The sequence below is a fragment of the Myotis myotis genome, unplaced genomic scaffold, assembly GCF_014108235.1.
Source record: "Myotis myotis isolate mMyoMyo1 unplaced genomic scaffold, mMyoMyo1.p scaffold_m19_p_10, whole genome shotgun sequence".
NCBI lineage: Eukaryota > Metazoa > Chordata > Mammalia > Chiroptera > Vespertilionidae > Myotis > Myotis myotis.
In genome coordinates, this window is record NW_023416314.1 from 11808463 (window position 1) to 11833327 (window position 24865).

The window sequence follows — 24865 nt, forward strand, 5'->3', positions numbered from 1 at the left end:
ACGGCCGCGGCCGCAGGAATGTGCTGGAAGCCAGCGGGCGGGCACCCGGAGGTGCTGAAGGGACAGTTCCCGCCGCCGAACTTGCCGGGCGGCCGTGGGGAGGGTGGGGCGGCCCCGGAGCGCGCGGGGCCGGCCGCGATGGAGACCATTTGGATCTACCAGTTCCGCCTCATCGTGATTGGGGACTCCACGGTGGGCAAGTCGTGCCTCCTGCACCGCTTCACCCAGGGCCGCTTCCCGGGGCTGCGCTCCCCCGCCTGCGACCCCACCGTCGGCGTGGACTTCTTCTCCCGCCTGCTGGAGATCGAGCCGGGCAAGCGGATCAAGCTGCAGCTCTGGGACACGGCGGGGCAGGAGCGCTTCAGGTAGGCCGTCGGCGCCGGACCCCGGACCCCGGGCCCTCCGCCGCCCGCCGCCCTTCCCCCCGCGTCGGCGCCGGAGCCCGGGTCCGGGGAGGCTCTCTGGCGCTTCCCCTCGAAAGTGCAGACACTCCACTCTCGCTTCCCCCTCGCTCCTCCCCTTCCAGGGACGACTTCCTCCTCCGCGATCTCTCCTTTCTTTGGCACCCGTTTCCTGCGCCCCTTCCAAGTCATTCATTCACTCGCCCGAACCGGGGTCACCCTCACCGAACCCCCCTCTTCCCCAACCCGCTCGACTCCTGCTGGTATTTCGATCCCCAACTCTTCGGTTCCCCTTCTGCCTTCTCCCCAAACTCCGCGTCCCTTGCTGCACACGCCCGGCCGCCCCCCTCCGCGGAGCCCCGCTTTTCCTCCGCTAACCGAGCCGCGTCCCCTCTGCGCGGCCCGGGGCGGGGGGGGGGGGGGGGGGGGGGAGCTGCCAGGTAGGGCTCCCGGATTCGCGATCGGTCCCGTGGGCTGCACAGCAGCAGTGCCCCCCGCGGTTGCTCCCGCGTGAGCTCCCCGAGCATCGCTGGGGGAAAGGGATGCGGTAATGGCTTGAGCATCTCGCAGCCCCGAATGGGGTCATCAGAAATAGCGGCCACGACCCGTGGGAATGCGTCTGATACAACCACTAGATGTGACATCCCGGACACGGGCACCGCTCCGGGTTTTTTGCTTTGTTTTGTTATTTTTTAAAGGGTTGAGTTCTCTTTGCAAGTTTATCATCATTGGTGCTTTGGTGGGGAAAAGGTGTGCGTACTGAGATCTGTCGGGAACTTTATTGTACTGGTATTTATAACGTCCCAAGGTGAATTTTATATATTTCTAAACAGGTGGGATTCCAATGAGTAGTCTTACTCTAAATGTTCGCTTGAAACGCCGAAAGAAGGATTTCACAACGGCTACTTCCGTTATGTGAATAAAAACTAAAGTAGATTGTTTGCACTTGCTGGACATGTAAGACTGCATCAAATACAAAGCACGTTTTAAGTTTCCTAGGATTCAAGGACACTTTTTTTAGAGGGAGGTAGGGAATCTGAGATGCTGTAGTCCTTGGAGGTTTTTAACGATTTCAAATCAATAAGCAAGCATTTTGCAGTCTTCAGCAAGTACGGGGCTTGTGAAACAGAGTACTCCATGCGAGGAGTTCCCAAACATGGTTTCCCCTCACCCACAGCCAGCATCCATTCCCTATGAGCTCATCCTACTTTTGTGAGGTTGTTCCAGCATTTAAAGTTTTGGCTTCCATTCCCAGCTATGACTCTGATTCATAGAGATAATAAGTGAACTGCTTAGCTTGCTTATACCTTAGTTTTCCTATGTATGAAGTGGAAAGATGGTTAGGGCAGCCCTCCAGAACGATGTGAAAGGATTTTGATTTGAATTATACAATACCTAGAATTTCATGAAGAATTTTTTTTCCACTTCAGGAAGCTTCCTTTAATTAAAATAATTTTCAAACTTCTGATTCCTCCTCTGTGAAATGAAGGAGCTCTAAGGTTCCTTGTAGTTTTACCATTCTAAGATAGATCACAAATTCCTTTAGCATTTGCTAATAGCTCTTGCTTCACCCCACTAAAGTGGATATAATAAAAACATGTTTTGAATGCTTTAAACTTCTACCATCTACTATGAATTGCAACTACAAGAAACATGGGTGGTAAAATTTTATTATGTCTAATTGTTTCCTTAACAGTGGTTCCTGAACTTACTGACAAGAGAGTACAGGATAATTCATTAGATCTTAAAGACCTTTCTGTTAAATAGATCATTCTCTTTAAGAAGAAAGTAAATAGTAATTCATCTTATATACATTATTAAAACCAGAAGGTAACTCCCATAATAATATAAGAAAATTTAGGAAATGTTTACCAAAAATGAGTCATACTTTATTTTGTCTGGCTCTTTAATAAGATGTATTTATAAATACATACATACTTCAGTAGTTACCTTCAAATACTTGATTTTCTCTCATTTAGCAGGATGTTTCACCATAAAATTGCACTTCAAACAATTACTGTTAAATCACTCTGTATCATCATGAAAATACAGATACTTATTTTGAATAATAAATATCCTTTAACACTTATTCCATAGAAAGATACTATAGTTCATGAAGATACAATTCTGTCAGTTGTAATCATACTATTAGGATTTTGGGAATTTTATATTTGGAGGTTTTTGTTAGTTTAAATATAAACTAACAAAAAGGAACCTCCTTTAGGCAGCTTGGTATGTAGCTTGAAAACAGACAAAATAACAGTGAGCCAATAATTATAACTGTGATTAGCTTAGTTTTCTTTTTCCCCTCCCAGCTTAATTATGAAATAACTAGAGGCTCAGTGCACAAAATTCGTGCATTCGGGGGGGGAGGGTCTCCTCAGCCCAGCCTGCTCCCTCTTGCACAGTGATGGCAAACCTATGACATGCATGTCATAGGTGACACGCGAACTCATTTTTTTGGTTGATTTTTCTTTGTTAAATGACATTTAAATATATAAAATAAACATAAAAAATATAAGTCTTTGTTTTACTATGGTTGCAAATATCAAAAAATTTCTATATGTGACACGGCACCAGAGTTAAGTTAGGGTTTTTCAAAATGCTGACATGCTGAGCTCAAAAGGTTTGCCATCACTGCTCTTGCAGTCCAGGAGTGCTTGGGGGATGTCCAACTGATGGTTTAGGCCCGCTCCCTGTCAATCGTACATCCTTAACGCTGCTGTGGAAGCAGGAGAGGCTCCTGCCACTGCTGCTACACTCACCAGTCATGAGCTCAGCTTCTGGCTGAGCGCACTGACCACTTGGGGGCAGCTTCTGCGTCGAGCATCTGCCCCCTGGTAGTCAGTGCACATCATAGCAACTGGTCATTTTGCCGTTCAGTCAATTTGCATATTAGCCTTTTATTATATAGGAAGGAAAGACAAATAAAGCCTTTGTTTTCAATGTTTAGATTAACATGCTTGCAGACAATAACTACTTCCAAAAACTAAAAGGGAACAGAATAAAAATGAGGAAGGTTTAGAACAGAGATTTTCAACCGGTGTGCTAAAAGAATTTTTAAAACATATAATACCTGATGATTTAGTCAAGGGCACTGACCTCTTTTCTCTTAAATCATCAAATAAAAAATGGCAACAGCCAATACAACAATAGCTGTCTGGTGTGAATGAATCAAAATTATACCTTTTTTGGGGGATCAGATTGGCAAAAAATATATTTTTCTATGTGCTGCAGAATTTTAGTAATTAGTTTATGTGTGCCATGAAGTTAAAAAGTTGAAAATCGCTCACTTAGAAAAATAATGTATATGTGAGCATATTGTAAGTTGTAATATAACATGTATATGTTAAATTATTATTATTAACACTATGTCTTAGTGAGGATAAATGCTAAATTGCTGTATTAAGGGAGTCAAAATTATAGTTCTGTCATTAAAGATAGAGGTTTATTTGACTTATGTAACAAGCGGTTTTAAGGTAAGTGATCCAAGTTGGAGCGCCTCTCTTCCAGGCCGTCATTCAGGTACCGTCCTTCTCATTTTTCTGTTATTCTTAGGACATAATCATCTTCATAGATACTGTATTCCATATCAGCGGAAGGGAAAAGAAAACACTACCTCCAGGTTCATGAGTAGATGCTTAACCCCTGAGCCACATCAGCTGGGTGATAATTTTCTTTGTGTAAAAACTTTTTAGTTTGATGTACTCCAACTTGTTTTTTTCTTCTTTTGTTTCCCTTGCCCAAGGCAATATATCAGAAAAAATTTCTACGAGAAATGTCCGAGATTTTCTTGCCAATGTTTTCTTCTAGGATATTTATGGTTTCTAATTTAACATTTAAGTCTTTAATCCATTTTGAGTTTATTCTTATGTGTGCTATAAGAAGGTAGTCTAGTTTTTGCGGGGGGTGGGGGGTGGTTTAAGTATCTGTCCATTTTTCCTAATACGATTTATTGAATAGACTGTCTTTAGCCCATTGTATGTTTTTGCCTCCTTGGTCAAATATTAATTGACCATGAAGTCATGGGTTTATTTCTGGGCTCTCTATTCTATCCCATTGATATATATGTCTGTTTTTATGCCAGTACCATACTGTTTGTTTTTTTTAATATATTTTTATTGATTTCAGAGAGGAAGGTAGAGGTAGAGAGAGGGAGAAACATCAATGATGAGAGAGAATCACTGATCGGCTGCCTCCTGCATGCCCCCCACCAGGGACTGAGTTCACAACTTGGAAATGTGCCCCTGACCAGAATCGAACCCGGGACCCTTCAGTCTGCAGGCTGACACTCTATCCACTGGGCCAAACTGGCTAGGTCAGTACCATGCTGTTTTGATTACTATGGTCTTGTAGTATAATTTTATATTAGGTAGCATGAATCAAACTTTTCCCATAAAAGGCACTTTTATGAGATAAAGAAATAGCAATGTTAGCTGTAAGTAATAGGAGACCTCGAGGCTTCACACCAGATTTGGCCTTTTATTTATTTTTCTTTCATATTATCTGACTTTTGAGGTGCTATAGTTTCAGCTATTGGTTATCAAGCCTAGAGAATAATGTCTCCCTAATGCAGTGCTTCTCAAAGCATGTTCTACAGAACACTCATCCTTTGGGATTCATTTTAAAAGATGGGTTCTGTGATCAAATAAGTTTGGAAATCCCTGTATTGCATATAGCATTCTCTTACATGAATATCATTAAGGCTCTAAGAAGTATTGTGGCAAAGAAATCTGTTTAACTTTGATTAAACTAGCATTTCCCAAAATTATTTGAGGGACTATTTTTAAAATGTGAAAATCTATGATAACTAGTGTCTTAAGGAGTATACTTTGAGAGACACTACCTTAATGAGTTGCTTTTGTCACATTCATTGACCAGAACTATTCAACTTTTTATGTTTGGAGCAATGGAAGACCTGCAGACATTAGTTAACCAGCAGATTAACTTAGGAAAGGGCTATAAGCACAAAGTGCTATCTAAGAAATCAAAACAGACAGGTAAAAATCAACCAGAGAAAACAAACTTAATAAGGGAGAAGGTAATGTTAAAACAGGCAAAGAAAAGCTGTTCTTAATTTCCTCAGAGAGATAATAGAAAAATATTGTAATCATAAAAGAAGAATAGGATACTTTTTTAAAAAAAAGAATATTCTGAGAACAAAACACTTTTTGGAAACATAGTAGAAAATATAAAACACTCAACATAAAGTTGACGAAATCTCTCAAAAAGTAGGACAGAAGGACAAACACCTAGAAAATAGGAAAAGAAGTTTTGTATTTAAAAGTAGAGGATTAGTCCAAAGGTTGAATACACAAGTAACAAAAAGATAAAACAGAAAGGAGAGAGAGAGAGAGAGAGAGAGAGAGAGAGAGAGAGAGAGAGAGAGAGAGGAGATATCATCAGTGAAGCAATTCAAAAATTTTTTCCAAGATTTAGGGACTGAGTTTTCAAATTGGAAAGGCTCAGTACAATACATCAAAGACACATTGTCGTAAAATTCTAAAACACTGGAGCCACAGAGAAGATCCTACAAACTTTCGGGGGGAGAGGAGAGGTCACAAAAAAGATCAAGGACATCAAAATTACAACTAAACTACAGAACAATCATTATGCAGAACCACCTGAAACCTAGCCAAATGGAAGTCCTACAACTACAGATTTAAAGAAGAAGCTGTTGAGACACTGAAGGGGCTGGTCCCACATCCACATGTGGTGGATAAAAATTGGGAGGGATATCTTGACTTCAGAGGTCCCCCTGGAGAGGTTCTAGCCCCACACCAGGCCCCGCATCCCAGGGTTCTAGTGCCAAGAGGAGAAGTCCCGTAACTTCTGGCTGTGAAAACCAGTAGGGATTGTGGCTGAATGAGATGGAGGGTTGCTGGAGTCACTGGCGTTTGTCTTAAAGGGATCACACATGGGCTTACTCAGACTCACTTTCTGTGATCTCCATGCCAGAACAGCAGCTCCAAGGACACCAGACGTACTGGAAGGAACTGGATTGCCTGGCATCAGGGCAAGCACTAGATGAGCAGCTTTTTCCTAGAGAAAAGTGTTGGCAGAGGCCATTGTTCCTTTTCTGAGCCATCCATCCTCACACAGAGCTGGCAGGGGGTGCTATATCTGAGTCTCCATGAACCTGGCTCACACTGTTCACCCCCCCTAGTGATTCCTTGAGACCCCATACCTCCCAACTTGTGGGCCACCCAACCTGTTTCCAGTGATGCTTCCATACAAATCGCCTGTTTTGGCTCCTGCTTCAGACTTTACCAAAACCTCTCAAACCAGCAGCACTTGGCTTCAGCATGCCCCATATCTCTTGCTAAGTGACCCCAAGCCCAGTACTAACAGCAGCCAACCTTATTTCACAGCTTGGCTTCACCTGGGCACTTCCAAGCCCAGCACAAGTAGCAGCCTTCTGTAGATCACTTTCTAACTCATGCAGAGCACAGGTGGAGGCTGACCTTGGCCTGCACCTCCCGGGAGGCGCCAGAGACAGTGCAACTGGTAGACAACTTCAGACCACATCAAAGCACCACCCAGCCACCTCCACATTCAATGGGTAGACTCTGCTGGCATCTGTGGGGTCCCTGCACAGCTGATCCTGCATGTTCGTGGCAGCCAATCAGCCTACGGGTAAATCCCTCCTATTGACGTGCCAACAATAGCAATTACAACTATAACATAAGGATATATATGGCTCACACACTGGGGGAGAGGAAACACTTGGAAGATTCAGATATGGCACCCCCTGGGCAGCTTAGGTGATCCAGGAGGCTGTGCCACTGGATCCTACAGAACACCTAATATATAAGGCCACTCTACCAAGCCCAGGAGATGTGACGCTCTACCTAATACATAGAAACAAACACTGAGAGGCAGCTAAAATGGAAAGACAAGAAACATGTCTCAAATAAAAGAACAGAACAAAACTCTAGAAAAAGAACTAAAGAAAAAGGAGATAAGCAATCTACTAGATGCAGAGTTCAAAACATTGATTATAAGGAAGCCCAGTGAACTTAGGAGAAAAGTAGATAAATTTAGAGAGAACTTCAACAGCATAAAAAAGAGCATGGAAACCATAAAAAAGAACCAGTCAGAAATGAAGGATATACTAATTTTAATGAAGAATAATTTACATGGAATTAATAGTAGAGTATGAAGCCAATATAATGAGGCAAAAAAAACACCCATCAAAACAGTATAAAGAAAAAAGAACCCCAAAAAATGAGGATAGTGTAAGGAGCCTCTGGGATAACTTCAAGCATACCAACATTCATATTATGGGGGTGCCATAAGATAAGAGAGACAGCAAGAAATTGAAAACCTATTTGTAAAAATAATGACAGAAAACTTTCCTAACTTGGTGAAGGAAATAAGCATTCAAGGCCAGGAAGCGCAGTCCCAAACAAGATGAACCCAAACAGGCCCACACCAAGATATATCATAATTAAAATGCCAAAGGTTAAAGACAAAGAGAGAATCTTTAAAGCACAAGAAAAAAAGCATTTAATTACCTTTAAGGGAGCTCCCCTAAGATTCTTAGCTAATTTCTCAACAGAAACTTTTCAAGCCAGAAGGGATTTGCAAGAAATAATGAAAGCGACAAAAAGCAAGGACCTATATCCAAGATTATTCTACCCATCAAACCTATCATTTAGAACCAAAGGATATATAAAGAGCTAAAGGAGTTCATTACCTAGACAAGAAAAAGCTAAAGGAGTTCATTACCACCAAACCAGAATTACATGAAATATTAATGGTTCTTCTTTAATAATAAGAAGGGGGAGGACAGATAAAAAATATAAACAATAAAATGGCTATTAATACATATCTATCAACAATTGAATCTAAAAAACAAAATACATGAACAAGCAGAACAGAAATAGTCTTGTAGATACAGATAACATTTTGATGTTGACAGATGGGAAAGGAGTTGGGGGGATGGATCAAAAGGTGAAGGGATTAAGTATAAATGTGTTGTCATAGAATAATCATGGGGATATAAAGTACAGCATAGGGGATATAGTCAATAACATTTTAATAGCTATGGATTATGTCAAATGGGTATGAGTTTTATCAGGACGATCACTTGGTATGTTATATAATGTCTAGTCCAGTGGTTCTCAACCTTCTGGCTCTTTAAATACAGTTCCTCATGTTGTGACCCACCATAAAATTATTTTCGTTGCTACTTCATAACTGTAATGTTGCTACTGTTATGAATTGTAATGTAAATATCTGATATGCAGGATGGTCTTAGGCGACCCCTGTGAAAGGGGCGTTCCACCGCCAAAGAGGTCGCGACCCACAGGTTGAGAACCACTGGTCTAGTCACTGGGGTGTACACCTGAAACTAATATAATATTGTATGTCGACTGTAATTGAAAAAATAAAAATGATTTAAATTTTTTAAAAATATATCAGGAATCAGATTGACCTTAGATTTCCTTAAAATAACAGTTGAAGCAAGAAGACAATGGAGAAATTATTTCAAAATTCTGAAGGAATTCTGTATCTGACCAAGTTATCATTCAGCTGTGAGAGCAGAAATCAAAGTTGAAAGATTTCAAAATATTACTTCATGCATCTTTTTAGGAAGTTACTTGAGGATGCATTACACACACACACACACACACACACACACACACACACATGCACACACACACATACACACACACAGAAGTAAACTAGGAATGAAGAGGAACTACCTGTGAAGAAGGGTAAAGCAAATTCCCAGGAAGATGGTGAAGGGAGATCTTAGGATAATCTCTCTGCTGCAGATACCAAGGACAACCAGGCAAGATTGGAGCAGGGCAAAAGGTTGTAGGAGAGACCTCTTCAGGAAGGGGAAATTGACAGAAAAACTAATGCGAATTGCCTTCTTAAAGGCAACTGGTAGAGAGTTTGGGGTTGGAATATTGAAAACGACATGAAATTTAGAGAAAAAGAAGAAGATGTGGTAGGGACTTAGTGCTCATTCATATTTGATGCCTCTTCTGGACACATCTGAAGAATAAATTTATCCTCCTGCATTTTGCAGAATCATGTGACTAATTGTGGCCAGTGGATTTGAGCAGAAGTTTCATGAGATGGTTTAAAATACAGCCCAGATTCTTTAACATTCTTCCTATCTAGATGTAGGTTGTTTGTTACTGCCCATAACCTAGTCCAGGGGTGGGCAACCTTTTTGTGAGTGTGTGCAAAACCAGCAAAATCTCTGACTCAAAATTCTTCTGCATGCCAACCCTAATTTTTTGAGAACATGTTACACCTACTTGATATCTCTTAAGGTGTACATATGTGAAGAACCTTGAAGAAATAATAAAATTCATTCGAGCGACAAAAACAGTATATGATGATGAAAAATACATTTATTTTTTAATGTATACATGTACACTGATGGTCTGACAGAAAACTTTATGACTCCATTTGATATTATCAGTGGGACTTTTGCTGCTGCATCACTGATGACAGAGATTTTACATCAGGTTTATATTTCGTGACCTTCAGAGATATGCACGAGCTACTACTTTCATCCGTCAGGCTACTCCTATTAGGAGACTTAACAAAATTCATCACTGAGAACAAAGATTCACAAGCGTATGTGGATGAAACCAAAACACTGGTTGGATCTAGGAAGGCAGGGAGCCTTAAGGCAGAGGCATAGAAATTGTTCTTCCCCTCTCACGTCAATCCTTGTCTATGGTTTTTAAGATAACTTGTTATCTAAAAGTATTTCTTTATCTAAGATGCACCTACACTGAATTTATCTGAAAAATAAAAAGTCGATATTAAGAGAAAAATTTTAAAGGGAAGATTATAAGAGGGTTTCGCGTGCCAGCAAAAGTTACTGGCGTGCCATGTTTGGCACGTGTGCCAGGGGTTGCCCACCCCTGACCTAGTCTATCTTGACTAATACAGAAGATAATTATTAACTCTAAGGGAAATAAGTCATAGATTACTCCAGAGCTCAGCAATGAAAAGAATCTCCATGGTCAGAAAAACATAAGTGCTAAAACATGATCTTTCTAAAAGTATGATACCATGATATTGGCAGGTTGGAGGAATGGAAAAAGTAAGTGTGCACGTATAACTTTGATAAAAATAGAGAAAGAAAAAAGGAAAAGAACATAATCTATTCAAAGGACTTGACAATAAAAGCTGCATAATTTCACAGACAGCAAAATGAGGAAAGGATAAAACACGAGTGATAAATTCCACTATGTGCAGAGATATACCAAAGCACATGAGACAGAACAGTATAGAAGCCTTATGAGAACAGACAGAAATCACAAAAATGGTCAGAGAATTAACCCAAGAAAAAATATTCTTTTTTTTCTCTTTTCTTTTCTGTTCTCTCTCTTTTTTCTTTTTTTGGTTAATCCTTTCTGGAGGATATTTTTTCCCATTGATTTTAGGGATAGTGGAAGGGAGGTGGAGAGGGAAGGGGAAAGAGGAGAGAGAAACATTGATGTGAGAGATCCACATCAATTGGTTGCTGCTCCAACCAGGGCAGGGAACCTGTAACCCGGTACAAACCAGCGGGCCAATATTCTAACCACTGAGTAACACTGCCCAGGGCAGAAAAAATATTTTTTATTATGGTAGGTCACATAATGCACTGTGTTATATGGAAAATAAAATAATTATGAGAAGCTGGTCATCATTATCTTTGTTCTGCAAAAGCATGCCAGAAAGCATTGAAATAAGTGAAATCTGTTATGTACACTTTCTGGTAAAATACCAAATAGAAAATAAGTATCATTTCATCATCACCTTATAGGCAATTAATGAAGCTAGAAACATTTCTCATTAATTTCCAAATAAATTATTTTGATTTTCCCACATAACTTGTTCGCCTTCCAGAATCCACTGCAAAGTACAATTTGAATTACTATTTATTTATTTATTTATTTATTAATTAAATCTTTATTGTTCAGATTATTACATTTGTTCCTCTTTTTCCCCCCCATAACTCCCCTCCTCCCAGTTCCCGCCCCACCCTCTGCCCTCACTCCCCACCCACTGTCCTCATCCATAGGTGCACGATTTTTGTCTAGTCTCTTCCCGAATCTCCCATACCCCTTTCCCCCCCAAGAATAGTCAGTCCATTCCCTTTCTATGCTCCTGATTCTATTATAATCAACAGTTCATTCTGTTCATCAGATTATTTATTCACTTGATTCTTAGATTCACTTGTTGATAGATGCATGTTTGTTGTTCATAATTTGTATCTTTACCTTTTTCTTCCTCTTCCTCTTCTTAAAGGATACCTTTCAGCATTTCATATAATCCTGGTTTGGTGGTGATGAACTCCTTTAGCTTTTCCTTATCTGTGAAGCTCTTTATCTGACCTTCAATTCTGAATGATAGCTTTGCTGGATAAAGTAATCTTGGTTGTAGGTTCTTGGTATTCATCACTTTGAATATTTCTTGCCACTCCCTTCTGGCCTGCAAAGTTTCTGTTGAGAAATCAGCTGACAGTCGTATGGGTATTCCCTTGTAGGTAATTGAGTTTCTTTCTCTTGCTGTTTTTAAGATTCTCTCTTTATCTTTTGTTCTTGGCATTTTAATTATGATGTGTCTTGGTGTGGTCCTCTTTGGATTCCTTTTGTTTGGAGTTCTCCGCGCTTCTTGGACCTGTAAGTCCATTTCTTTCACCAGGTGGGGGAAGTTTTCTGTCATTATTTCTTCAAATAGGTTTTCAATATCTTGCTCTCTCTCATCTTCTGGCACCCCTATAATTCTGATGTTGGTACGCTTGAAGCTGTCCCAGAGGCTCCTTACACTATCCTCGCATTTTTGGATTCTTTTTTCATTTTGCTTTTCCGGTTGGGTATTTTTTGCTTCCTCGCATTTCAAATCATTGACTTGATTCTTGCGCTCCTCTGGTCTGCTGTCGGGAGTCTGTATAATATTCGTTATTTCAGTCCGTGTATGCTTAATTTCTAGTTGGTTCCCCAATATAACATCGAGGGTCTCGTTAGTTTTCTTGTAGATCTCATTGAGTTTATCGGCGGCTTCTAAACAGTTCTTGAGAGACCTTAAAAGTGTGGTTCTGAACTCTATATCTTCCATTGACAATTTTGTCCTGTTTCTTTGTCTCCGCATTTTGTTATGCTTCCTTGGTGCACCCCCTAGTGGTCTTTGTTCACAGTCTTATAATTAAACCTTGATTGTTGTAGCTAATACCAGGGAGGGTTTGACCTCCAGGCCAAGTGGCTATGAGAATCAGCTGTGTCAGCAGTGAGAGAACTTCTGTCCTCTAGGGAGGTGCTAATCTAGCCTTTGCCTGAGGCTATCCGGCAAATGCCTCTGTGCAGGGCTTGGGCGGGGCGGGTCGCACAGGATCAACAGGGTGGGCCGGAGAGAGCAGTTATGGCGGCTCTCAGTCCTGTCCCCAGGGGCTCTGCCTCTCTGAGTCCCAGCACCCACTGCAAAGCTCGGAGAGAAAGCTGCACTCGCTCTGACCGAAGCCAGACAGTCCCGTTTCTCCCATTTGAGTCTGGGTCACTAAAGACTCGCCCGGATCTGGAGCTCAGAGTCTGCGACTCCCTCCCGATTGAAAACACCAACTGCGCCCTCCGCCGCCAGCCCGCTCCGCGCACTCCGCACCTCAGAACTTGACTTCAGCACTGCGCCTCCTCTGAGCGTCCGTATGCGTTTCTCTTTCCTCCTAGTTGTAGGACTTCCACTCAGCCAGCGTTCCTGTGGTTCTGGGTGATGTCCCTTCCGTCTTAGTTTCACTTTTGAAGTAGTTGTTCAAAGCAGCAAACTCCGGCGTTAACCTATGCCGCCATCATGGTTCTCTGAATTACTATTTAAATACAGTACTTTTTAAAATAAAATGTAGATTATTTCACCTATATGCTTATAGCATATGTAATTATTCAGCCTATTTTTCTCCTTTTGACTTCACAGATTCTTACTATAAATATCAAAAGGAGATAAGCTTTTTTTGTTTTTCTCTCTGTATTTTCCCATTTGCTTAGCATTCACATGCTGGTTGGGCACAGTCTGACAAAATCTGAATTAATTAACCTGGCTCTTTATTCATTTACAAATATTGATAGGACTCACGTGTGCCCAGTCTGTTTTAGACACTTAGGGATACAGCATTCCAAAAGACCTGACAGGAATCCTTGCTCTCACGGAGAAAGGCTATAACCAGAGAAGCTGGAAAAACTATATAGGATATCAGAATGTCTTACCTGCTACTGAGGGAAATAGAGGTTAACGGTGAATAGAGCATGCTAGGTGTGATAAGAAGGCCTCACTATCTTTCTTTCTTTATTTAAAAAAATATTTTTATTGGTTTTAGCGAGGAAGGGAGAGGGAGAGAGAGAGAGAGAGAGAGAGAGATAGAAACATCAATGATGAGAGAGAATCATTGATCGGCTGCCTCCTGCATGCCCACTATTGGGGATCGAGCCCTTGACCAGAATCGAACCCAGGACCCTTTAGTCCACAGGCCGACGCCCTATCCACTGAGCTGAACCAGCCAGAGCATAAAGTGATGCTCTTTTATAAAAGGAAAATACAAGATGGTCAGGGATTAAATCCCCATAGTCAAAGAGATAATATGGCTCCTTTTTCTTATCAGTATTATATATAACCTCCACAACCACAAACTTGATTTTTGATGAAAGACCCTGGGATTATAAAAGAAAACAATTTTAATATTTGTATAAAGAAAAATATGTTATAAGCTTTAAATTCCAGAATCTTAGGCAAGGGCAGGGACTGTTAGCATCAGTAACAATAAAAGGTATGGGGAGACTGGTTTCATCTCCTGATAACAGTGGGAAAGGCCCAGATTACAAGGCAGGGGTCGCAGTAAATAAAGCATCAACACAGCGAATGTTCCCAGAAGGAGGTGGAGGAGTGGACTATCATAGTGACAGAGGCCTCCTGACACTAATGCTTTCATAGGCTGCTTGCTGCCCACAGCCTTTGGCATTAAAGTACTTCTAGCCTCTAAATGCCTATTTTACAATTGGCAAAGCCACAAGAAGGGCATTTTCAGGATGGAACATCTGGTTCATTTTACTGAAGTAAGTCAGCAAGTGCTCTATATTTTGTTGCTTTTTAAGAGGCTTGTGCACATCCAACCAAGTTCATAATAACAGCATATAACCTTGCCACTTTCAGATAAAATTTTATATATATAAGTAAGTAGTATAAATAATCTTGAGCATTCTAGGGACTTTTGTCCTTAATATGACAACACCATCCTACTTTAAGCGCCTTCCAGGAAACTAAATAACTGTTTAATGTGAGATATCATTGACATTTTTTAGAATGTCAGTAATCATGTAATTTGTGTCAAAAAATTCCAAATTCTCCAAAGGATATCATTCACATTTAATTGCACTGCTCTTATAGTAAGTAACTCATTGTAAATGTAAGCAAACTTCAGTGCTCTCAATATCATTTATCTATGTATTTCATAGATAAAATATGTATTTCAGTAAAATTTAAGAGGAAAATTAAACAATTAAAAATGTTTACATAAACAAGGTGACCACGTTTTTCTATTCTAAATCAAACATACATATAAGAATAAACATTGTCAATAAGTAAAGAAAATGTGATTTATACATATGATTGAATGTTAGTTAGCTATAAAAAAGGAAGTCCTATAATATACTACAACATAGATGAATCTTGAGGACCTTATGCTAAGTAAAACAAGCCAGTCACAGAAGGAAGGACAAATACTGCATGTACCTAAAGCAGTCAAGCTCATGGAAGCAGGAAGTAGAAGAGTGGTTGCTAGGGGGTGGGAGGAGAATGAGATGAGCTGCTGTTCAGTGGTGCATGGGGTTTCAGTCATGCAAGATGAAAAAGGTCTAGAGATCTACTATACAACATTGTGCTGTAGTTAATAATACTCTACTATGCACTTAAAATTGTTAAGGGTAGATCTCATGTGTTTTTCAGCCCAGTAATTTTTAAAAATAATGAACTTTGGCCTCCTGAAACTTGAAAATTTAAACATATCTGTGACTTTGATTTGTATTATTCTTTTCTTATAAAATACTAGAGGCCCGGTGCACAAAAATGTGTGCACTTGGGTGGGGGGGGTCCCTCAGCCCAGCCTGTGCCCTCTCGCAGTCTGGGACCCCTCGGGGGATGTCCACCTGCTGGCTTAGGCCCACTCCCTGGGGGGATTGGGCCTAAGCTGGCAGTTAGACATCCCTCTGGCAGCCCGGGAGCCCTCGGGGGATGTCCACTTGCCAGCGGGGAGCAGACCTAAGCTGCAGTCGGACATCCTTAGCGCTGCTGAGGAGGTGGGAGAGGCTCCCACCACCACCACTGTACTGGCAGCCATCAGCCTGGCTTGTGGCTGAGCAGAGCTCCCCCTGTGGGAGTGCACTGACCACCAGAGGGCAGATCCTGCATTGAGCATCTGGCCCCTGGTGGTCAGTGTGTGTCATAGTGACCAGTCATTCCCAGTCCTTCTGCTGTTAGGGTCAATTTGCATATTACCCTTTTATTATATAGGATAGAGGCCTGGTGCATGGGTGGGGACCGACTGGTTTGCCCTGAAGGGTGTCCTGGATCAGGGTGGGGGTCCCTCTTGGGTGCCTGGCCAGCCTGGGTGAGGGGCTGATGGATGTTTGCAGCTGGTCACACCCCCTTCAGGGTGGGGGTCCCCACTGGGGTGCCTGGCCAGCCTGGGTGAGGGGCTGATGGCTGTTTTCAGGCTTCCCACAGCCCCTTTAGGGTGGGGGCGTCCCCACTGGGGTGCCTGGCCAGTCTGGGTGAGGGGCTGAGGGCCATTTTCAGGCTGGCCAAGCCTCCCCGGCAATGGAAGCTCCAGCCTCCCCTTTTTTTCTTCCTTTTTTTTTTATTCTGGGATTTATTTTTACCTTCTATAATTGAAACTTTGTAGCCTTGAGAGGAGCTCAGAGCCAGCCAGGGCGGGCGGGAGGGAAGCTTGGCTTCCTCTATCGCCAGGGGCAACCCAAGCCTCCTGCTCACTCCAGCTCCATGGCCATGGCAGCTGAAAGCAGGTATCTGGGGTTTATTTATCTTCTATAATTGAAACTTTGTTGCTTTGAGTGGAGCTCAGAGCTGGCCACAGCAGGCGGGAAGCTTGGCTTCCTCCATCATTGGGGCAACCAAGCCTCCTGCTTGCTCCAGCTCTGTGGCTGCCGGCCACCATCTTGGTTGGGTTAATTTGCATGTAGTCACTCTGATTGACTGGTGGGCGTGGCTTAAAGCATAGCAAAGGTACAGTCAATTTGCATGTTTGTCTTTTATTAGTGTAGATATGCAAACTGTAGCAATCAGGTCTTTGGTTGCCAGCAACAAAACCAACTTGAGGACCTTAATCAAAAATGAAAGTAACTGGAAGCATATCTGAGGCACAGAGACTTGGTGGGAAACTAGAGGGACCATGTCTAGAATGAACCAAAAGATCCCAGGAGTTTTGGGCAGCAAGAACCACAGAAGGCCAGGTGATCCCCACAACATTGTTTTCCCTTTTTTTGCCTATTTACCCACTTCCATAAGAATCCTGAAATGACCATAGCCAGTTTGGCTCAGTGGATAGAGCATCAGCCCGCAGATTAAAGGGTCCCATTCCATTGGTCAAATTCCATTCCAGTCAAAGACACATACCTCAGTTGCAGGCCGAATCCCTGGCCCTCGTCGGGGTATGTGTGGGAGGCAACCAATCTATGTGTCTCACTCACATTGATGTTTGTCTCTCTCTGTCTCTCCCCCCTTGTTTCCACTTTCTAAAAATCATTGGAAAATACTCTCAGTGGAGGATTAACAAAAAAGGGGAAAAGAGAATCCCCAAATGGACTATTAGCAGCCTCAGCTAATTCAGAAGCTTCATGTGGTTCTCTAGTGAAAGCATTTCTCCCTTGGATACTAAACCTTTATATCAGCATAGTTTAGAGTTATAGGGATTAAGAGCAACAAAAAAGTGTTGTGTTAAGTGTAATTGTGAGAGGCACCATCACCCCATTTCACCCCTTGTTTCCCAAACCACTGCATCTATGTATGGGGGGAGGGGGAGAAATATCATCTACTCTATTCCTCACTGATTTAGAACATATACATCCTGAAGGATCATGCCAAAATTTTACAAATCTGGACATGAGCATAACTGAATCTTAACACCCATTCCACAGTTTTATAGGACAAGATGTGACAATGACAAGATCACTGAAATCCATGGCACCAGACCGTTTCCCTATCTCTTCCTCTCTTAAGTGAAGTTTTTGGTCTGTATCAAAGTATGGGATACCATGGCTGTATAAGGCATTCCATAAGTTCGTGAGTGGTGGTGTAAGTATCATTTGAATCCAGATTTAAATGTCAGTTACAATGAGGACATATCAGTGTCCCCTCCATGATGACCCTCCCAGAGTAAAGTATCATAACCAAGGTGTCAGTAGCTGCTGGGAAAATGGGTATTAAGCAGTGACAGTCCAGGTAAGAGAAAGTCTCTGTTGAGCCCAGTCATAGCCTCCATCTCTCCACCAAGACCTCTTTGAGTTCAAACTGGGGTGAAAATTTAGTGACTTAACTGTAGGACAGAATGTGTTGTTTCACTGATTATTAGGAACTCCTCCATAGAGGGGTTTATGGTGACTATTCACATAGAATACAAGTATTCACATCCATCGACATACCTCTTCCCCAATACCTCCTGTTATAAGTCTTCCAATCTTGTTTTTTTCCAACATGTCGAACCCTTATCCTCTGCTCATGAATTGGTGTAGATTCTTAACTACATCTCTCTATCTCTTCCTCTGGGAGAAGTTCCACACGTGGGAGGGTTTCTCTTTTCCTTTGACCTTCAAGTTGAATGGGGCTGACCAATGCCAGCATATTGTTTCCAGCCATCTGTAAGCAGACTTGAATTTTTTTCCCCCTCTTTTATTATAGGGAAATCCAGATAAGGCCACACATTGGGAGGGTGCTGCAGGAGTAGGTGTGCTTGGTGTTTGAGCCTTGTTACTCTGGGTCCCCTCAGGTTCCAACCCTGTTCCTGCTTATATATATGACTTCTGCTTGGTGACGAAGTTCCAGCCTGATGAGTCAGAGAACACATAGCTCTTGATCAGCACTTAGATTGCAGTCACTTGGTATTCCACAGCCAGGCATTTATTTCGTCTCTTATCAAAGAAAGCTTGCAAGCCACAAATGATTTCTCAAAAGTGAAATAGCTCTTGAAAATGACAGCATGCCTTTATTCCAAAATGCCACTCCTATAATTGTCCAGTGGAACTTTCCCAGGCTTGATAGAGCATTCCAGTCTGCTGTAGGCACTTTGGGTCAGCTCTCACATTAAAGTTTCTCTTTCTCCCTCTCTCAAAATCAATGAAAATATTTTAAAAAAATAAATTAAAGAATTATAGTAAAAACATGTTTGTGGGCTGTGAGGTATTGATCAAAAAGTAGATTAAATTTTGTAGTTTTTGAGGTAGTGAGCAATGCTGATGATGAAAATGAAGTGGATAAGAAAGGCAGAATAAAGGGGAAAGTTCACTAGAGACAAGAAAATCAAGAAACTTAGAGATGGCATCAGATAGTTCAATGGATGCTGAAAACAGTGATCAGAAGGTCAGGAATTCAGATAGAAAGAAAAACAAAACAAAGTGCTAATCTTAAGTACATGGAGAATGACCAAGCAATTGGCAAATGACAACAGATGAGCCTGATGGCATAAGCCTCGAAGGAGCAGGGAATTTTTTCACAACAGGGTCGGGAGAGAATAATTATCTGGAAGTGGCACTGGGGAGGCAGAAGGCACCTCCTGATCCTATGGAATGAGCAACATGAGCATGCTGCAGGGAAAGCTGCATTCTCAGGGACAGGCCAGTTTCAGTTAAGGCAAGGAGGAGGAGAAAACATTCTGAGAGAAGACTGTTCTCTGAAAGTGGGATGGGAGTTGCTAATAGTGTAGCTTTCTAGGTAGGTTTTTTAAAAAAAATAAAAAATAAATAGAAAAAATATATATATATATATCAGGTCTTCCACTTGGGAAGAACAAGATGTGGCTAAGAGCTTATAACCCTGATCCATGTTCTTCATAATTCACCTTCCCCATCATACCACCATCACACTGGGTTTAGGGTATGCTGTATCCCTTTTACCAATATTGCCAGAGTATAGTCTCATACTCTTAATTCTCCCATAACGCACCTGAAACCAAATTGAAATCCATTCATATATTTCTCCCTTCTCTTTTTCCCTATTTTTCCTTTCTTTAAATCATCCATTCATTCTGTGAGACTTTCAAAGCCCACAAGGAAATAGCTATAAAGTAACATGCAACAAGATGTCATTGCTGATAAAGAATTATTACTCATCAACTCTTGAATTCTGTACAGGGAGCCCTACCTAACTAGTTCATTTAGTATCTATTCTCTACCTCTTTATAATACCTTCAAGAACTTCTAGAGATCTAAGTGTCCTGACTCAAGAGAGGAGATCCAAAGTAAGAAAGATGCTTCCTTTCCCTCGCTGTAAGACCTGCCTTTCAGGTTTCAGTTTTCAGCCTGAAGGCCTGTCTCTTCCCCTAAATCAGCGATCTTAAACCCATGTGCTGCAAGAATTTAGACAACATGCAATACCTGACTGTTTAGTCAGGGGCACCGAACTCTTTTCCCTTAGATTGTCAAATTAAAAAATGACAACAGCCAACACAACAATAGTCCTGTGTGAATGAATGAAAATTATACCTTCTTTTTTTGTGTGAGATCAGCAAAATATATATATATATATGTGTGTGTGTGTGTGTATATGTGTGTATATATATATATATATATATATATATATATATTAGAGGCCTGATGCATGAAATTCATGCAAGGCACTTGGTCCTCACAGCCCTGGCTGCCTTGTGGCGCCGTGGCCCTGCAGCCCTGCCCACTGGTCGTTCCAGAAGGTCGTTCTGCCGCCTGGTCTAATTAGCATATTAGCTCTTTATTATATAGAATATTTTAGTGTGCCACAGAATTTGAGTAGTTTATCTGTGCCATGAGATGAAAAAGGTTGAAAATCACTGTCCTATTGTTCAATTATATTATTATTATATAGAAAATGGTAGGTGTCATATTAAGACCCTTTATCCTAACATCATTAATAAGGGCTGTTTTATAGCATAATTGCATATACTTTGCTGTAATTTTCTTTTACAGAATTATTTGCTAGCTGTATTCCAAACGTTTTCAAAGTTAAATCAAGGTACTAGAACATATGGCATTTCCTACAGTGTAAGACATGCCCCTCCCTAATATACAAGCATTTATTTCAACATTGAGTTTTCAACCACAAAAGTATGTTTTCTTGTTTGTTTGTTTTTATCCTCACCTGAGGATTTTTATTTTATTTTATTGATTTAGAGAGAGGAATGGAGAGAGAGAGAGAGAGAGAGAGAGAGAGAGAGACATCAATGTGAGAGTGAAACATCAATTGGTTGCCTCCTGTACTCACCTCAACGGGGGTTCAAACCGGCAACCTAGGTATGTGCCCTGACTGGGAATTAAACCCACCACGTTTTGGTGCACAGGATGACGCTCCAAACAACTGAGATGCCCAGCCAGAGCAAATACATGTTTTTAAAAATTATACAAATGGTAAATTAAGTAGGATAGGGAATAAAAGTAATGCAGATTTAGTGCTGAATAAATTAAAGCTTTCAATCTTATAACCTTAGGTTTCTCCTAAGGCACTGTACATCAGCATAAACTCACACATATAAAGATGAGTAGCAAAACAATAACAAATCAGTTATCCCTCAATTATTTAAAATATATTTTATTGATTTTTTACAGAGAGGAAGGGAGAGGGGTAGAGAATTAGAAACATCAAAGAGAGAGAAACATCGATCAGCTGCCTCCTGCCCACCCCCTACTGGGGATGTGCCTGCAACCAAGGTATATGCCCTTGACCAGAATCGAACCTGGGACCCTTTAGTCCGCAGTCCGACGCTCTATCCACTGAGCCAAACTAGTTAGGGCTCAATTTTTTTTTTTTTAAAGCAACAACTGAACTGAACTGCATTATTTGTAGCCTGCTAAAGAGAGTGGGAGATTTTTATTGTCAATGGCTGTATAGTATAGTAGTCTTTGAGAAAATATTTTTAAAATATAATCACCTGAGAATCTCTCTGGTGGGAATTCTGAGGAGAAACAGGAAAGCAGGAGAAATGGCAAGAAAGGGGAATAAAATAACTTTCTTCACACTCCAAGCAAATGGTACTTGTGGTATCGGGTCACAGAACTGAGCTGTAATTTCAGCAATAGGGATAATGAAGGTTTGCAAAACTTGAGAATACTAGATAACCCAGTGGTCCTCTGCAAAGACCTTTGATGCATCAGCAAGTAACAGATGAGTTTGCGTAAGGATGATCTCAATTCGAAAAATCATTGACAACTTGGAAACTGAGACACATGCAATCTCTGGCTCATATAACACTTAGTGCTTTCCCTCCAATAAAATTAATCAGTATAACAGATATTCAGATATTAAGTGACATCTATCATTTGCCAGGTAATATGATTATTAGGTACATAAATGAAAAATATTTGATCCTCAAGGAATCTTGAATTTAGAGGGAGACATACTAGTAATTCCAACCAAAACATTTAAAAATTGACATACTGGCAGTATGCTAAAGGTCTACTACAGTGGTTCTCAACCTTCCTAATGCCGCGACCCTTTAATACAGTTCCTCATGTTGTGGTAACCCCCAATTTCATTGCTACAAATTGAACATAATTAAAGCATAGTGATTAATCACAAAAACAATATGTAATTATATATGTGTTTTCCGATGGTCTTAGGCAACCCCTGTGAAAGGGTCGTTCGACTCCCAAAGGGGTCGCGACCCACAGGTTGAGAACCGCTGGCCTAGTGGAATGTAAGAGGAGTGCCTAAGAGAGGTGGAGGGGGAGAGGTCGATGGCAGAAAAGGCTTCTCACATATATGATTTTAGATCTGACTCTTGAAGGAGACATAGAAGTTTGCGAGGCAAAAACAGATAGAAGACATTCTAGGTAAAGAAAACAACATATGTAAAGGCAAGAAGAGAAAACATATCAAAAGGCAAGAAATATACAACAGTATAGGGCAGGCCTTGCAGCCTTGCCTCAGGCTCAGTCAGAAACAAATGGGACATTTGAAAGATTATCTGAAAAGGGTTTAAGGAAGTAACTATTTACAGAAATGTGGGAGAGGTCAAGGGCACCAACAAAGGATGGTGAAACTATTCAGGGATAGTAACAGTGGGAAGCCACTGACCACCTGGCCACAAGAGGCAACTGAGGGGATGAAATCTCCAGAACCTGGTGAAAGCCGTAGCCATGGGGGGTGGAGCTACCCAACAGGAGCCTTAATCAGAAGCAGAGGAACACAACCAAGTCACAGCCTGGCTTGGGGTTGGGGGATGTCCATACCTGTTCTCCCTTCCAGTCTCCAGCAGGCACCTCCCACTGGCTGAACCACGGCAAGGGAGTCTGGGAAAGTTTTCTGTAAAGGGTCAGCTTCCTGAGGCCCAGAGAGTGGAGACTAAATCTGGAGACGCAAAAGATCACTTGCATAACCTAGGCCAGTATGGTCCAGTTGGATGAGTGTAGTCCCGTGCACCAAAAGGTTGCCATTCAGAGCATATGTCCAGGTTGCAGGCTTCAGTGTGGGAGGCAGCCGATGTTTCTCTCTCTCCCCCTCTCCCTTTGTCTCTCCCTAAAATCAATAAAAACATTTCTTCAGAAAAATCATTAGCATACCTCATCTCACCTCCAATTTTCTGTTTCTTTAATAGGGATAGCATAGGACTATATACTAGCATATAGCAAGTTTGCCCTTGTTTCTTCTCTAATAGAAAGGAGCTTATTCAATTTAACGACTGGGAGATACTCTTAAGATCTGGTTTGCTAGCAACCTCTGCCCTTCACCAAATCTTTCTATGTGCCTATTTTTAACCACAATGATATAATAGTTATTCTTTCATATATTTAAAAATAATAATCCTAAGACAGTGTGAGATGCTTATTTGTCTATCTAAAAATAACGTTTGTTGTCAGTGGTTGTTCACTTAAGACACTATATACTTGATTTATAAATTCTAGTTAAATCACAGTAAGGTATCTTCAAATTTTATTATGGTGCAACTTGTCCTTTTCCAACATTTTTTTTTCCTCTTTATTTTTCAGATCAATAACTCGATCTTATTACCGCAACTCAGTTGGTGGATTTTTAGTATTTGACATTACTAACCGACGATCTTTTGAACATGTGAAAGATTGGCTGGAAGAAGCAAAAATGCACGTACAGCCATTTCGGATTGTATTTTTGCTAGTGGGACACAAATGCGACTTAGCTTCAATACGTCAAGTTACAAGGGAAGAAGCTGAAAAGCTGTCAGCGGACTGTGGTATGAAGTATATAGAAACCTCAGCAAAAGATGCTACCAATGTTGAGGAATCCTTCACTATCTTGACAAGAGACATCTATGACCTTATCAAAAGGGGAGAGATTTGTATTCAGGATGGCTGGGAAGGGGTGAAAAGTGGTTTTGTTCCAAATACTGTGCATTCTTCTGAGGAAGCAGTGAAGCCCAGGAAAGAGTGCTTCTGCTGACTTCAGACATGCCAAAGCACCGTCAAGAACAGGTGGACGTCATTCCAGGATAGAGACCACCATCAGCACTGTTTTGTAAGGTGTTTGATCCAGAGCACTATGCTTTCATGTTACACTGCAAGACTCGGTGTTTTGCTAAAATATCAGGCAAAGCAGACAACTTTTTCTTGAAACTATCAAATTACCCCCTTTCCTACTTTGTTAGCTTATAGCTGAACTAATGTCCAAATATGTCAATATTACTCATTTTTCTTGACAGTTTGAAATGGGGTTTTTGTGCATATATAGTCTGATTGAAAAGATTTTATCAGGAATTATGTTCTCTTGTTCATTTACTAATATTGAATAGTAAAGTGATTTAAAAGTGCACTGTTCACTTACAAATCAAACAATCTCAGAGTTATCAACTAGACTAAAATAGCAGTTCCTTATTTAAGGTACAGTACCAGGTTTTTTAAACATTTAAAATATTTATCTTCCCTTAATTTTGCCTAAACATAAAAAAATAAGTTTTATACTTTTTTGTTCTGATTTATTGCTCCTGAAAAGTTTATGTTTTATGAAGCTATATAAGGATCCAAGCAAAATACTGTATTGCAAATATTTATAAAGATAAAAACAAAGGACCACTTGTCAGCGAATGTTTTGATGTTATAGCATACTATTTTAGACAATAAAAAGAAATGTATTTCTATACTGACATTTTCAAAAAAGTAAATGCAATTTACCTTGAACTAGTGTCAAAATTACCATATTTTCCCGTGTATAAGACGCCCCCATGTATAAAATGCCCTCCACTTTTCCAACCCCAAATTAAGAAATCAATATTTTAAACATTTTGCTGATTTTCC

At 40.9% G+C, this 24865-nt stretch overlaps 1 protein-coding gene across 1 annotated transcript; it reads left to right on the forward strand.

Annotated features, from left to right (window-relative positions):
• Window positions 1-24865, forward strand: RAB39A (RAB39A, member RAS oncogene family). Its single transcript, XM_036324481.1, has 2 exons — window positions 1-365; window positions 23588-24865. The coding sequence occupies exons 1-2, from the start codon at window positions 19-21 to the stop codon at window positions 24012-24014; spliced, it is 774 nt and encodes a 257-aa protein (XP_036180374.1). The 5' UTR covers window positions 1-18; the 3' UTR covers window positions 24015-24865.